The sequence below is a fragment of the Homalodisca vitripennis genome, chromosome 1, assembly GCF_021130785.1.
Source record: "Homalodisca vitripennis isolate AUS2020 chromosome 1, UT_GWSS_2.1, whole genome shotgun sequence".
NCBI classification, from domain to species: domain Eukaryota; kingdom Metazoa; phylum Arthropoda; class Insecta; order Hemiptera; family Cicadellidae; genus Homalodisca; species Homalodisca vitripennis.
In genome coordinates, this window is record NC_060207.1 from 199,995,604 (window position 1) to 200,011,812 (window position 16,209).

At 32.9% G+C, this 16,209-nt stretch overlaps 1 protein-coding gene across 1 annotated transcript in view; it reads right to left on the minus strand.

The window, feature by feature from the left end:
• Nucleotides 1–5,504, minus strand: part of LOC124353017 (armadillo-like helical domain-containing protein 3) — a 28,135-nt gene extending 22,631 nt beyond the window's left edge. Inside the window, exons 1-3 of the mRNA XM_046802805.1 lie at nucleotides 5,243–5,504; nucleotides 2,363–2,475; nucleotides 550–612 (exon numbers count right to left, since the gene is read on the minus strand). Of these exons, the coding sequence (XP_046658761.1) occupies nucleotides 550–612; nucleotides 2,363–2,446 (147 nt within the window). The 5' untranslated portion in view covers nucleotides 2,447–2,475; nucleotides 5,243–5,504. The remainder of the gene's footprint in view (nucleotides 1–549; nucleotides 613–2,362; nucleotides 2,476–5,242) is intronic.
• Nucleotides 5,505–16,209: the final 10,705 nt, after the last annotated feature.

The following is a 16,209-nucleotide window of genomic DNA, read 5'->3' on the forward strand; positions in this document are numbered from 1 at the left end:
ATTTGTAAACAAATACTTAATTGGAAAGTGTCTACTGGATTTATTTAAACAAGGTAAGTAAGTGTATGCTATACCATGTGTCATGAAAACAGACAGAATCTCTGAGATTGTATGCAAAATTTCAATTCTATTGCTACATGTTTTACTATGTCACATGTTAAAATAACTGTTATTCCTTCACCATAACAACTGTTGACTGAAAATGGCTCACCTAGTGAGGCCAAAGTATTTCAAGAAATTAATTGTGTAAGCACAGTTTCAACGTGGTGTGGATTGGAAAACTTATGTTAGTACTTACAATGTTGTCAGATGAAGTTATTTTGTTATTATTGGAGTGTTTGTTTATAAATTAATGAATAGAATCGAATAAGAAAGAAGCTTCTACAATGTACTTATAATACTTTAATTTTTACTTATTTAAATGTTTGAAAGTCTTACCAATACACTGAGAAAACCTCTGACAAGTAATGGTACAGCATAAACAATTCAAATAAATCCAATTTTTATTACTTAATAAAATGCCATCAATGAAATGAGGCAGGTTCCTACCTTAGGTTTCAACAAGAATAATTCATCCCAAACATTTGCATTTGTTCTGGATAGGTCTTCACCCTAGAAACACAATAAATATGTTAATGAAAATCTAATTTACGTAAATAAGCAGTATTCCGTTACACATATGTGTGAGCAGCAGTTTGTTGAGAGTCTGCACGAGTGACAAGACAATCCATCACGAGTAAAGTGTTATCTGAGAAAATTGAGGACGAAGGGCTTTGCTGCTGTTATGCTAGACTACATTAGAAGAAACAAGAAAAACGTTAAAAATAAATTATGTCCAGCAATCTTTTATTAATCTGCAAGAATTTTGGTAATTTACCAGTTGTGACCCTTTATAGATGAACCTGTCATGTAATCTTTACAGGTGACTATAGAAAAGTAACCTGAAAGTATAATCTACATGCAACCCTGACATATGACTTTTACAGGTGATTGTGACATCATGCGATCTTTAGAGGCAATAAGAACATGTAATCTTTTCAGTCAACCCTGATATGTGACCTTTACTGCTGATTTTGAATGGTAACCGTAACAGGTAACTTTAAAGGTTACCTTTACACACGAACTTTACAGATGAGTTGAAACATGACTTAACAATAACATGAGTTAACAATAATGCATTGGTTAATAAAAATTCATCTAAGAATGTTACTGTCTATCTCATTCCTTTTCCACCAATACTGATGTATAGTTGATTGTTTCACCTTCTGAATCTCAAATTATTTTGTTATTCAAGACATTGGGCCAATCAATATATGAGTACAATAACTATCGGTACTGAATAGCTAATTAAATATGACATGAACAGTCCATTTCTACATAATCCAATCTGGTATACAGTTGATCAGCAGTTGCTTTTACGCAAAAAAATTAGAATAAGTCACCTGCTGCAAAACAATATCCGATGACTATACGTTATTGCAAACTGTAGCCACATTATAATGGAGTTGATGGTATGTGTTGACAACAAATGTCGATTACGTTGTACATAATAGCACTTATTGTTTATATTATTATTATTTATTTTGACGACAACAAATCCCTTTACGACAACAGATTTTCCATATCTGCAACAGGATTTGTGTTTTCAATCAAAAGTCAATAAAGCTTAAAGGAGTGCAAAATGTATTGCAAACAAAAATTGCAGTTCTCATTCGGTTTAGCATACATTTTCCTGCACCCCCCCCCCTCCAATAGATGATGAAAGTGGAAGCTTTTAAAGTTCTTTCTTGGGAGTTTAGTTACAACTGAGATAAGTTGAGTGTTTCTATGGAGTGGTCGAGAGCAAGTGGTAAGTGGGCAAAAATCTGCTTGAGTTCAAGAACAAAAAAGAAAATAGTGCTTGGACTGAGATTTGAGAAACTACACAGGCTGTTACTGCAAGCACAACATCATCCACATTCTCCATCTGACCGGTGATTGCCCTCCACCTTGTGTCATCTACAAAAGTTGAAGGAAACTCAGAGCAAATAAGTATTTTGTCTGCATAAAACTACCGCCGACAAACATTGTTGACAAAATAGTTGCATACACTAACATATGTTGTAATCACGCCTTAAGGTTAGGCCAACATGGCTGGTATCATCACTATCAAATAACACGGTTTACTGTTAGTGATATTTTAATAGTGAATTAAAGTTACACAAAACAAAATTGAAAATAAATGTATTAAAAAGAAAACAAACTGTAAAATATAGTTGTGTTCATAAAAACAAAAAAAATACATAGTTGAGGTCTTTTAAAAGTTAATTGAACTGATAAATCTACAAGTAAAGGTAGACTTTAAGGATTTTCTTCCACTTACTCTGAAAAATGACTCGTATATTTGAACAACCTTTTCTTTTAACTGCCTTTTAGAACCAGATCCACTTCGTTTTCTGGAAGCCATTTCAACTGCATTTACAGCAAGAGTACCACCTATAAACATCAAAGACAAAATAATTAAGATGAAACCAATCATAATATATATTGTGGTAATTTATGAAGAGTGCAGGATGAATCTTTATTTTGATTGTAAACGCAAAGTAAAATATGTAGGCTTAAATAAAATAACTCAATAATTTATATCATGAAATTTTATTAGAAAATAGCATGTACTTTAATGCCTCAATTTCAAATTAATAAGCTATTTATGAAACACTTATACTGCAGAAAGAAGAAATTGATTGTATTAGTGAACAAATTGTTCTTATACCTAAAGGAGATAGAAATAAATAATTTTATCATTTTGTTATCCACACCAATTGTAAATAACTAGTTATCTTCTATCAACTATCTTTAATGGATTATTTATGTAAGTATTTCCAATAATTAATAGAAGGACTCTTGTGGAATAAGCATGACATTTTTATATGTAAAACTAATGATGATAATAGACTTGAGAGTACTGTGTTTGTAATATCACCACTGACCTCACATATTGTGATTTTTTATATATTTGTTTATTATGCTTACAAAGAATTATCATGTCTTGAAATAACTAAGTTTTTAATATTTGAACAAAGCAGTGAACCAAAAGTCTATCAATGCCAATACACATTTTAAATAAAAATATAAAGTCCAAATTATAAATATACCATTGAGAGAGATGGTCTTTTATTGAGAGAGATAGTCTTTTCAGACTGAAAAACATAAAAAATGTATAGTTTTAATTGGTCCTAAAATAATTAAAATTAACTGATGTAGGTTAGCCAAAAATTAAAAACCTAGGCCTAATTTAAAAACATTTATTTTTATAAACCATTGCATGTAACTATTGACATGAACATACAGACAGTGTTTAATATAACTTAGTTTTTATTTTATATTCACTTTAATGGTAATTTTTTTCATGATAACTTTACGTTCTTTTAACCCTAGATCTAAATAGTTGATATTTGTTGATAAATTTTAAAGATTTTTAAAATTAACTTACTGCTCCAAGATTAACAATCAACAAGTCAGTAAAACCAAGATGCTCAATTTGAACAATAAAAACATCTACATTGCTAACACTAATCGCAATTTAATTTCATAGGTTCACAAATTATACTAGTACAGTTAAGAGTTTTAACTAGCCTAAAAAAAATTAAAAAGTTATTGCCTGGAATGGGTGGCAATTCATAGTCATTAAGGGGGCATCACATAAATAAGGGCCCTCTTTGCAAATGGACTATCTGCCTCTCCATGAATGCGCCAAGTTTTTAATTTAATACTGAACATACTATCTCCAAGATACAGTGGCAGAGAAGTGCTAAAATATTTAAATCAATAAAACTCGTTTTGTATGTGAAGGTATGCCTTTTAAATTCTCACTGCTTTCTTTTGTATGATAAAGACATTATCAGAATGGCTTCACCCATACCATACTAATAAACTATAACTCATGTGTGAGGTGAAATAAACATAGTCAAGTTTCATAAGAGGCAGTGCTTCATGCTTTACAAATCAATGATGTGTTTTCAGCCCACTGGTAATCCTTTATTTGTTTTAGTTCTATCGACCAAATCATTTGTATATTATGAAAAGAGGTGGTCCAAAAATTGAACTATCTAGTACAGCATATTCAAAGTTACTCCAGTTAAACACATTGACTGCGGTGGACACAGCATACTACTTTCCTGGCTGTCTTAAAGTTGGTACATGACTGGTATCACAGTTGTGTTAATTTATAACTTAGACCAAATTAATTTTAAATCACTCTTTGTTTTCTGAATTTTAAATAAGAGATAAACCAACTTAGTTTTGTATATGTTATACCAATACTTGATAATTTGCAATGGAGTATTTCATAATTAACACAGCCAAAACATTAGAAAGGTCACAGAGAACACCAACAGCCCTCTGTGACCCATCCAAAAAGCCCCAGACACACAGTCAATCAGATCTGAGATTACCTCTACCAGTATTAAAATTTTTACAAAGTCACATTGTGATAGATTTCAAAGACAAATTGTAAAACTCTAAATTAAAACTCGATAGTAATTCAAGTGGGTGGTAGCAAGAAGGGTCATTCACATTAATTTCCTTTTTTAAATAATGATTTCACTTTAGCATATTTAAATGTGTCTGGAAATAGGTATGTCTTGTCAAAAAAACATATTGTAAATATAGAACTCAATTGTTTGAAAGATTGGTTCTCTGACAATGGGGCTCTCCATAAATATGTCTACAACCCAAATAATAGAATTTTAAATTTTAAATGTAACTTAGTTAATTCTTGAGAGAACTTTGTGCAGATAGGCTATATTCACGCACTAGAGCATCTATTGCAGTCAACATGTTAAGTTTAATTTATACTCATATTTATAAAATAACTTATTAAATTTACACTTCCTGTATTAAACTGTTTCTGCAGCACAAAATATGTTAAGATGTATTAACTTTTACTGTAATGATTTCACTTACATTTATTCTAACCTAACTTCAGGAGTTGATGTCTTTATATTTCTATAAAAGCAAATCTACTTTTTTATATGGGATATTCATTAATGAAATTAACTGCTACATCCTTAATAGACACTTTAAGTCCACTCAAAACAAAACTACATTGGAGCATATTGTAATTAGCTTGTAACCTTCGGTTTTTTATATCAAAATACAAAACCTTCCAAAATTAAAAATACAAACACAACCATCTAGATTTTTATTTTACAAGCAAATGTTCAAGTCTTGGATCAGAACTATTGCTCTTTAGCCTACTTACTTTATTTCACCAGATTATTGAAGCTAACATTTCGCCAAAGAGATATTCAAATAACATATAGTTTCTATTATTTAAATAGTACTTATTTTGTTAATTAATCGATTCTTTTGACGGCCTCTTACGGAAATACAGCCAATACGATTACTTCTATATTACCCTAACCAAATCTCAATCATTTGACGGCAACTAACTACGACAGCAAAAATATTTCAGACTACTTTCGGTTTTAATTTGGTTTGTTACACTGACAGACAGCAGTCGGCACTGGACTGCACGTACGGCCAATTCAACTAATTAAACCCAGTGTTGCCAACAACCAAGATTTAAAGATAAAAAAATACTCATAGTATGGCATAAATTACCTGCAAGAGATAAAAAGATAAAAACACATTCATTTTCATACTAACCTTAAAATAGTGTATAGTTAAATACTACTAAGTTGAAGATAAAAACTTCGCGTGATTTATTGGAAAATATTATTGTTTCTTGTTATCATGAATATATACTGGTTTATATGTGTGATTGTGTGTTATGAATGAATGATTGAGCTATTTATTTTTTACAGCCGAAGTTACAGGTTTACTTACTCTCTTGTAAGCATGAACGTTCAGCTATGCCGGCTTCGAAGTACAATGTATATAATATCTGCAAGATTGGACCTCCGCGGGATTTGAACCCACAATGTCTCAGTTAGAGAGTCGAAACTATATTCATTAGTCTACGGAGGAGAGCATAAGACGAAGTTAGAACCATTAGTTCCTTCTTACACTTAACCTGCACTCATAACATAAAAAAATCAAAATTATTTGTAACTAAGAAAACTACTTGTCACAAAAAACATGAACAAATAACATTTTACTTAGAAGTATAATAACTGTGTTGAATATATGTGAGAAATAATATATACTTAAACTAGAACTAACAATAACAAAACATTACGCTTGCTTATTTTGCAACAATTACCAATGACAACTTACAACATAAATATAAAATAACTTAATGTATTAATAGTTTTAAAAACAAAAGTGAACTAATATTAAAAGAAGAAGTGAAGAATAATAGTATAGAATAATAGACATAAACCACTGTCACTCATCAATACTAGTCTCTCGGTCCAAACGACCGCGGCCATCCACTGGAAGAAGACAATCTTGACAGCTGAAGCATACCGATCCCTATTCTCCATACATTTTATTTAAATTGTAAGGGAATTTCATAAACATACAAATTATTTGTTGAATACGCTTGTTTTATAGTGAGAAATTAACAACGTAGACAAATCAGTGCGATATTCTTTGCTCCTCCTTCAATAGCAATAAATTTAAAATCGTTCAGAAAGTATATTAGGAATTCAGTTCTAAAAATAGAAAAATAACAGTTAAAATTAAAACTTTAACATTGTAAGTTGAATATAATAAGGTGAGATATGTTCATCCCACCTCAATTTAAGCAATAAACGTAAACAATAATTTTGAGCCCTCTGTAACCTACTCTCAATGAGACAGTCATGTTATTAACTACGGTACAGCAGTAGAGGAAGCGAGAGAAAACGAGATACTCAAGAATAACAAGCTTTATTTGATGGGGCAAAAATCGTTGGATATTTTAAAGCTTACAAACTTATGCAAATACTCTTTTACAAGTACCCACAATATATACAGTCCAGTCAAGTGTGCTATTAATAATCAATCTAAAGTTCTTAACACTACTTCAGTACGGAAAATCCCGTTTACTGATATTTCTCGCTCAGACATGAAATCAATAGCATTCAAAAGCTTAACATGTCATATCATTATTTTAGTCCATTCAATTTTGCCTCGGAGAGAATATCAGTTCTTAAGGATTAATTTAAAATTAATTTAACTGATGAAAGATATAAAAAAGTACTTTTTTACCAGCCTGATGGATATACAAGGTGATGATAGTACGCCACAACACGTATTGTGTGACAGGTTTCTCTAAGGTTGCAAGCCAAAATTCAAAACTATAACTGATTATCGGGATGTCCTGCTAACAAAAAGACAAACATATAGTCATATAGAACAGAAATTTACACAAACATTACGGTCAGCCAAATTTCATGGTTGGACATGCACCACCCAACAAAATCTTCTTTCCATATATGTAAATGAAATTTCATGGTCTACAGATACAATTTTTCAGTGGATGTCTTGCCACGTGATACATTCACATTTTGTTCATTAAGTTATTTTATAGTAGTGTTCAAATAATAAAAGTTTTGGTGAACTAGGGAGGGTACTCCAACGCAAGAGTACGCTTATATAAAATCTTGTCACCAACATTTTGTTTTTCAAGTCAAATCAAATCAAATTAATTTATAGCGTCATGTACAATTCATACACTGACCATATTTTAGCATGAGAGTTCCCAGATAGGTCGTAACCTGTGTATTGGAGCTGAGTTCATGAAGTTGAAAGTTCTAGTATAAATAATAACGATCAATTTATAACAGATACACTGCAATAAAATCGTAGAAATAAATTAAATGAAACCATTTTAACTTAATGTACATAAAATCTAATAGTTTACCAACATAAAATAGTAAAATGTACCATTACAATCTCTAATCAGTGAAATTTAATCTAAATAAAGCTTCTTTATTGATGATAACCCATTCTGTTAGTAAATATTCGTGTTGTTAAAGACAAGTGTGTGTACGGGACCGACTGAGCGGAGAGGTACGAGACCTGCGGCTTCGAGTTTTGGATGCGGATCAATATTCTCGGAGAACCAATATCGAAATACAGGGTTTACCTCTTACACCAGCTGAAGACATATACGAAGTTTTAAATAAAATGTCCTCAAAACTCGGAGTGCAATTTAAGAGGGAAGACATTTCTGTGGCGCATCGATTGAGACTGTATTCAAAAAAGCAGGTCCACCCTCCAATTATAATACAGTTTATTTCTCGAAGTGTAAGAGACGAATGGTTCGCGGCTTCAAGGAAGAACAACCTACAGTCAACAGATATTGCAGCTGCGTTACCGCCAAGCAGAATCTACATTAATGAACACTTAACGGCTGAGAACAAAGCGCTACTGGGAAAGGCCAGGAGACTTTTACGTGAAAGGGAGCTGTATTTCGCTGGTTACGTCAACGGAAAAGTTCTGGTGAAGCGCCGAGAAGGTGATAACGCTAGGAGAGTGACAACCCTTGATGATCTCGACACCTTCATTACAGAATCTCGTTAATTCTGAAGATCATTATTTTATTTTCGTAAGTAATGTACTTGTATTTTGATTTGTTAAGGTAAAGTAATGTAGTTTTTATTTTCAAGTTCAGTACAAATATTTTTGTTATTTATAATTTACATACATAGGTAAACAATGGTTTAATATGGTATAAAACAGCATTAGTTAAGTTTTTCTTTGTTTTTGCATGTAATAATAATGAAGGAAAATCATTCTTTTGAGGATTATTGCCCTGAGCCCAACCAAGTTTTTATGATCTATGTGTGAATGTATGTAAGTTCACAGTTCACAAACTCTTAATTCATTTTTAATATAAGTCACAATACATTGTCCCAATGCACCCTGCAAGGTGCGTGCGGGAACCAAGACTAAACAATTATATGTCCATTTACTACTGACTTGCTGCATTTTCTTGCTATGGTATTTTTATTTATATAAATATGGCCTGTTTACACTGCAATCAATACATTTCTCTGTTTTATAGTTTTTAAATAATTACATTTGGTTACTCAAACAAAACAAAAAAAACTATATTTTTACCTTAGTTTGCATTGTGCGCATTTGCATACGCATACATATGGCATTACAACAAATAACCATTATATAAACTGTGAGAATGTACAACGATATAAACTGTGACAATGTATAACAATGTAATCTATGAGAATGTATAACAATATAAACTATGGAAATGTATAACAATATAAACATGAAAATGTATAACAAGATAATATAATTAACAATTAAATAATAACCAACAACTCATGTACACAACCAATAAATTAACACGCGCTTGTGTGTGTGTGTGTGTGTGTGTGTGTGTGTGTGTGTGTGTGTGTGCGCGCGCGCGTGTGTGTGCGCGTGTGTATGTGTGTGTGTGCGTGTGTGTTCAGCAAAAATTGTAAGGGGGCTAGTTTTAATTGATAAGTACATAATTTTAATCATACATTAAAAATAAGAATGGTATAGTTTAGCGTATGACTATGCAAGTAAAATATAGGATTCTGTTATGCTTGTTTCATAAATAAAGTTAGGAATGCATATTGTAATTTGTTTTCTTTCAATTTTAAAGTATAATGATGTAGAATACTCTTAAGCTAAACTTGATTTTAGTTCGGAACACAGTTGTGTTTATATTAATTGTCATAAACACATATGTATATATCAGATTAGACATAATATTAAGATTAAATAATTTAGTTCAAGGTTTATTATTTTTATCATACACTAAAATAGTTATTGTATAATAATAGTAAGCTTAGCAGAAGACTATGCGCACAAAATTTATCGATTCAGTTCTTATTCTCATATTATAGTGTTTAATAATTGGAGTATATGTTTTTTAGAACTTTTTTGTATTGGTACTATGCCAACTTAGATCTTTTTCATATTATAGTGGTATAACTTAAAACATAAACATGACTATTAAATTAATTTAGTACTGTTCACTGGGCAGGTGGGCGTCGTGGGCTATGGATCCGATAGAGGGCAGCGATAATGATCTAATTGAAATTAACTCATGCATACAAATCCCAGATTTTTCACTTCTCAATAATCTTTTTAGTAGCAACAATGGTCACGACAAACTAAAAATATATCACTGTAATATTAGGAGTTATTCAAAAAACATAGATGAACTGATGATTTATTTAAACCATTTGAACTTTAATCTGGATATATTAGTTATGACTGAGTGTTGGCTGAGTGATGGGGTGGAGGGGGTGAGCATTGATGGCTTTGACATTTACTTTACAGATAAGCAACGGAACCGGAATGACGGGACAATACTTTATGTAAACAAGCGATTGACTGCCACTGCCACGCAGATTACGTTGGGGGAGGTGTTGGAATTAGTTTAGATTTTATTTATTTAGGAGAACAGTTCAACTTACTTGCACTTTACAGAACTTTTGATAGCAATTTACACTTATTTATAGATGAGTTAGAAAATTATTATTCGAGAACGTTTAGAAACAAAATGTGTGTATTGATAGGAGACATAAACATAGACTTGCTTAAGAACGAAGTGCTGACGGATAAATACATGAATTGTTTACTTGGAACGGGACTTGTGAAATGTGTAGACAAACCTACTAGAGTAACTGAAAACACTCAGTCTTGTCTCGATCACATTTTTGTACGATATAGAGATATGAGTAGAGTTAGAGCAGCTGTGGTCGAGACAAGCCTCACAGATCATTACAGCACTGTTTTGACAATAACCGGACCTACGGCCACTAACAAGACACAGACTGATACAGCTACGTACGTAGACCGAATGTTACTTGCTGACAAACTGACACGCGCCCACTGGGAACCCGTACTTGAGTCCCTGGAGGCCAATACTTGTTCCACACTATCTAACGATATAGTACAGAAATCAATCGAGAATGCCACAAAGTTAAGTAATAAAATATCTACTAGATCTAAGAAACTTAAGCCTTGGATATCTGCGGGATTGATTTGTTCAATAAGAGCGAGGGATAAGTTAAGTAAAATAATTAAAAAACAACCTTTTAATGTGTCATTAAAACATTATTACCACAACTATAGACAAACTCTAAGCACATCATTAAAACACGCTAAGAGAGAATATTATCGTTCTAAAATTACTGAAAACAGAAAAGACCCTAAAATGTTTTGGGGAATAGTAAACGAATTGGCGGGTAGGGTGCAAACCAGGGATACATTTCCAATACGAAAGTTTCTGCCGACAAATTCAAACATTACTAACGATAAAATTACTCAAGTAGCAAATGATTTCAATAATTATTTTGCGTCTGTTGGGAAAACGTTAGCCGATACAATTAACCCGGTAGGGGACCCAGTGGTGAGCGATAGCGACTATAGACTGGATGCGACATTTACGTTACGTACGGTGACAGAACTGGACATAATACGGCACGTGACAAATTTACGTGGAGGCTCTGCCCCGGGTCATGATGGCGTTTCTGCACGGGTCCTCAAGGACAATTTAAGCACTTTTATGAAACCACTGCTATACTTGATCAATTTAAGTATAACCCAGGGAATACTCCCTGACAATAATTTTAAGTTGGCTAAAGTGTACCCTTTGCACAAGTCAAACAGCTTTACTGACAAAAACAACTTCCGTCCGATATCCCTCTTGAGTGTCTTTGCTAAGGTACTGGAGAAGGTAGTTAAGGAACAGCTCGTACATTTTCTCCAGGTAAATAATGTACTTTCTCAGTGTCAGTATGGGTTTAGGGACGACAGGAGTATTTCGGATGCATTGTTTGATTTAAATAAAGAATTAAATAGTGCAATCTCAGAAAACAAAAAAATCAATGCTAATCTTTTTAGACCTCAAAAAAGCCTTTGACTCTGTTGATAGAAATAAGTTAATGAATAAATTAGAACAATTAGGTGTTAGGGGCAATGCCCTTACCTGGTTTCAAAGTTATTTTACCAATAGAAAACAATATGTCTCAATTTGTAATGTTAGTAGCGATGCAATTAATGTAGACTACGGTGTAGTTCAAGGGAGTACACTTGGGCCAATTCTGTTCTTATTATATATAAATAATATTGCCAAGCTAAATTTAAACGGAAAAATAACATTATTTGCCGACGACACACTTATTTTTCTGAAAGGAAATACATGGGCGGATGTGAGACGAGAAGCATTAAGTGATTTAATGTTATTGAAAAAGTGGTTTGATCAGAATGTCCTTTCCCTAAATATAACTAAAACAAAATTTATGCCAATTTCTTTGAATCCTCAGTCGGATTATGTCTTAGGAAATCTGATCATACATAATTGTGGAAATCACAGTAACAGTACATGTATTTGTGAAGCAATCGAAAAAATAAACTCGTATAAATATCTTGGCGTTATTTTAGATTTCCGTTTGAAATGGTCAGACCATATTGAATATCTCAAACAAAAGACCCGAAAGTATATCTTTGCCTTTAAGAACCTTAGGGATATTCTTACTGTTCAAGAAATGAAAATGGTATATTATGCATACGTGCAATCTCTTTTTGCATTTGGGATAATTTCTTGGGGGGCAGCTTATAAATCAAATCTTGATCCTCTTTTTACGGTTCAGAAAACAATTTTGAAAGTAGCTTTTAAAAAATGTCATAGGTTTTCAACATCCATTTTATTTCAAGAAACTAAAATGTTTACAATAAGACAACTTTTTATAAAATCTCTTTTAATACACATGTATAAAAATTTAGATGATTTATTTGTAAGAACTCAACACACCCATAACACACGTTATTCTAGATCAACAGGAATTCTACCATTGCAATTAACTAAATCTTATTCTAACACCAACTCATACTATCTTGCTCACGTGCTTTTTATAAATATGAGTAAACAGTTTCCAAATTTTAGTTTTTTCAGTGAAATTTCTACAATTATTTTTAAAAGGAAGGTTAACCAGTGGTTATTATCATTGTCTATTGAGGAGGCCGAGGCAGTGCTGTCTACGAACTACAGACGGACAGATTGACATGTAAACAGCCACCACTCCTATCCCATCATCATTCATTATCAATAACCTATTATAATCTGCGGTGACCCTGCTTAATTACCATTGTTGCTAATATGTATATGTTTTAGAATTAATAATATTTAATGCTTTAAAACAGGTACAAAGCAAAATTACGCGGGTTTTTCCTTTTAATATATTCATTGCATATTCGCATGTGTATGTGCATGCATATATATACTGTATATGTATATATGTATGTGTGTGTGTATGTATGTGTGTGGTGTGTAATGGTGTATTATTTTGTACTATATTTATATTTATTTTTTTTATTAATCCAGTCCGTTATTTCTTCAGGCGTGAACAACTCGAGACTGCGCACAGGCATCATAGCCCATGCAGGCTCATTTCCCGAGGACAATGTTTTTATACATGATGCTATTTTTATGATGTTTATTTTATGTTGTTTATTCTATGATGATTATTTCTTATTCTTTCTTCACATTTCAAAATTGTTCGGTATTGTAACAATCTAGAAATTAACTGTACAGATTGTATTATAATATTGTACATATTTTTGGGAAATAAAAAAAAAATCAATCAAATCAAATCAATCAAGTAAAAAGTAAAATGAATAAGAAAATATCATAAAAAAACATCATGAGGAAACAAACAACCTTATCTTACTCCTCGTCATGCTCATCTCTTTTATTTATCCTCTCCGTTTCTACCGTCTCTCATTCATTCACTCTCTCCTCTTTTTATTAAGCTGAATGAGAGCACTGGCACTAACTAAATAACAGACTGCTGAGTTCATTTTCTCATGGTGCAGGGGAGAACATGTTCAATTAAAGAGGGTACTATACAGACGTTACAATAATGTTTAATTGGTTGTTTCTTTCTCTAACTAGAAGCCAGTTTATTAACTAGGTAACTGGTTAAAAATACGAAAATTTCTTCTCTTGAGTGATGTGCGGTACGGGGACGGACACGACAAAATACAAACTGTTTGTATGATACGGACATATGACGACCCACGTGGATCAAACACCTTAAATGGCCCAAATATCTTACTTTAGAGAAGTTTAACTTAAATGTTACGTTGCACGTATTTAACCTCACTCTTGCTTACTTTCCTCTACATAATATTAAACATTTTTGTATTTATTTGAGGACTTCTTTTATGAGAAATCAAAGACTGCTTTAAAGGGGTCTCGACACCATTACCACAAATCTTTGTTTATGTGGCTAATCTGTGCAAGTAATCAAACCTGTTGTTGCAAACCATGAAGATGTGATAATTATTCTATATGAAATGGTGAATCTTCAAAATATTACTTTGCATGTTGATTTTTTTAGTCCTACCAAATTGATAAAAAAAGTATTCGCTTTACTTTTTAGGTCTTGTTATTTGAAAATCTACTAGGATGGGTTTAGTTGATAAATACCCTAACAGATGTTTTAACACCTTTTAAATATAGTAACTAGCATATTTGATGACGTTTTCCCTCTAAAAGTACTTACAACTAATCGTTCAGGTTAGAATTTTGGTTCTTGCACTTCATTACAGGTGAGAATCATCTATTACCGTTGAGGATATGAACAGATTTTACACCTGTAAAACAAATTTACAGGCTAAATTTGATAATGCCAAGAAGACTGCTAATATGACTAAACTAGCTACCTCCAATAACCCATGCATAGCAGCGGGGCAGCTTATAAATCACGTATACAAGCATCGGATTCCTTTGAAATGCTAGTCTAGCCCTGATGACTTCAAGCAGTGTCTGCTGGGCGAGGTAGACAAAATCGTAGCTGAAGCAAATGAATTTCAGGGCCCCTTAAATCGGATCTTCACCACTGTGCCGGATATCACAGTCAGTATAACAAACTGAAGGCCCATTACTCCTTCTGATATTGTAAAGATAATCGGAAAATTGAAAACATGCTGTAGCCTATTCTCTAGTCAAATTAATGAATGCCTGTCTGAGCGAAGGGATATTCCCTGATGTATTGAAGGGCTCGAGAACAGTACCAAATTTTAAAAAGGGCATCCTGAATTAATGGCTATATCTATCATACATGCCTTTGTATAGAAACTCGAGACTCACATGAAATCACAGCTTATAAGCTTCTTAGAGTGCAACACGACAACCTTTATTCTGAAGACCAACATGGATTCAGGGGTTGTAGACCAACGGTTTAAGCCATGGCACAATTAGTTTCCACATTTTTGGACACGTTTGAGGTAAGAGATTCAATAGCCTTAATACTAACTGACTTTCGTAAAGCTTTTGATTGTGTTCCCCTCAAAATTCTTATTAAAAAGCTCGACACAAATGGAATAAAAAGCCGTCTTAGCAACTTTTTTTACGTATATAATAAAAAGCGCGTAATGTTAGTTAATGGAGCAGACTCGAAACCCCCTACCTGTGAAACCCGCAGGGCTAGACTTTGGGCCCTGTTCTCTTCTTAGTAATGATAAATGACCTAGGGCTTTTATGTAATGTGCTGCTCTTTGCTGATGATTTAACCATATAATAGGGTAGAGATATCAAAATTTGCAAGCATTGGCCTCTTTTGAAAACGTTAAGGACTGGTTGCTATAGAATAAACTGAGCCTCAACCAAAGCAAAACTCAGGAAATTGTTCTGAACTGTGCGTAAACTCAAGTTCGGGATAAAGTTAAACTTTTGAGGTTTACGCTGTACAAGAAACGTACCTGGGATAGCCATATAAGCGACATCTTCTTAAGATTAGCCCGGGTAATATTCCTGCTGCGAAGTCTATGTTGTCTAGACAGTACTTAATCGTAGTTTATCATGCACTTTTGCACACCTATATCTTATATGGCCTGCAGCTCTAGAGCCACACGCCAAGAAGTGACAACGTCTTGATTTTTCAGAAAAAGGCCTGCTCATTGTTACATCAGCAGGACAACCGAACCATTGTAGATCTATGTTAGAAACAACCTGGACCTCTTTTTTGTGAGAAATGAGATCCATACTCATAACACCCGTGGTAGGCTGAAACTCGTTTACAGTACTATCAGCTAAGCAAAATGAAAGACTGCTTCCCTGTTCTTGCTGCAAGGCTATACAGTGTCCTTCCAAATGGAGTAAAGGCGTTAGATCCATGTGTGTTTAGGCTATGGTTGAATAAGTCTCAGCTGAAGTCTAACCCACTCTACTCTTTTTAAAAATATTTTGATGTTAACTGGGACACATAAATACCTACCCGCCGCCATCTAAAATTAGTTTAACTTTGTAAATATTAGTTTTATTTATTATTG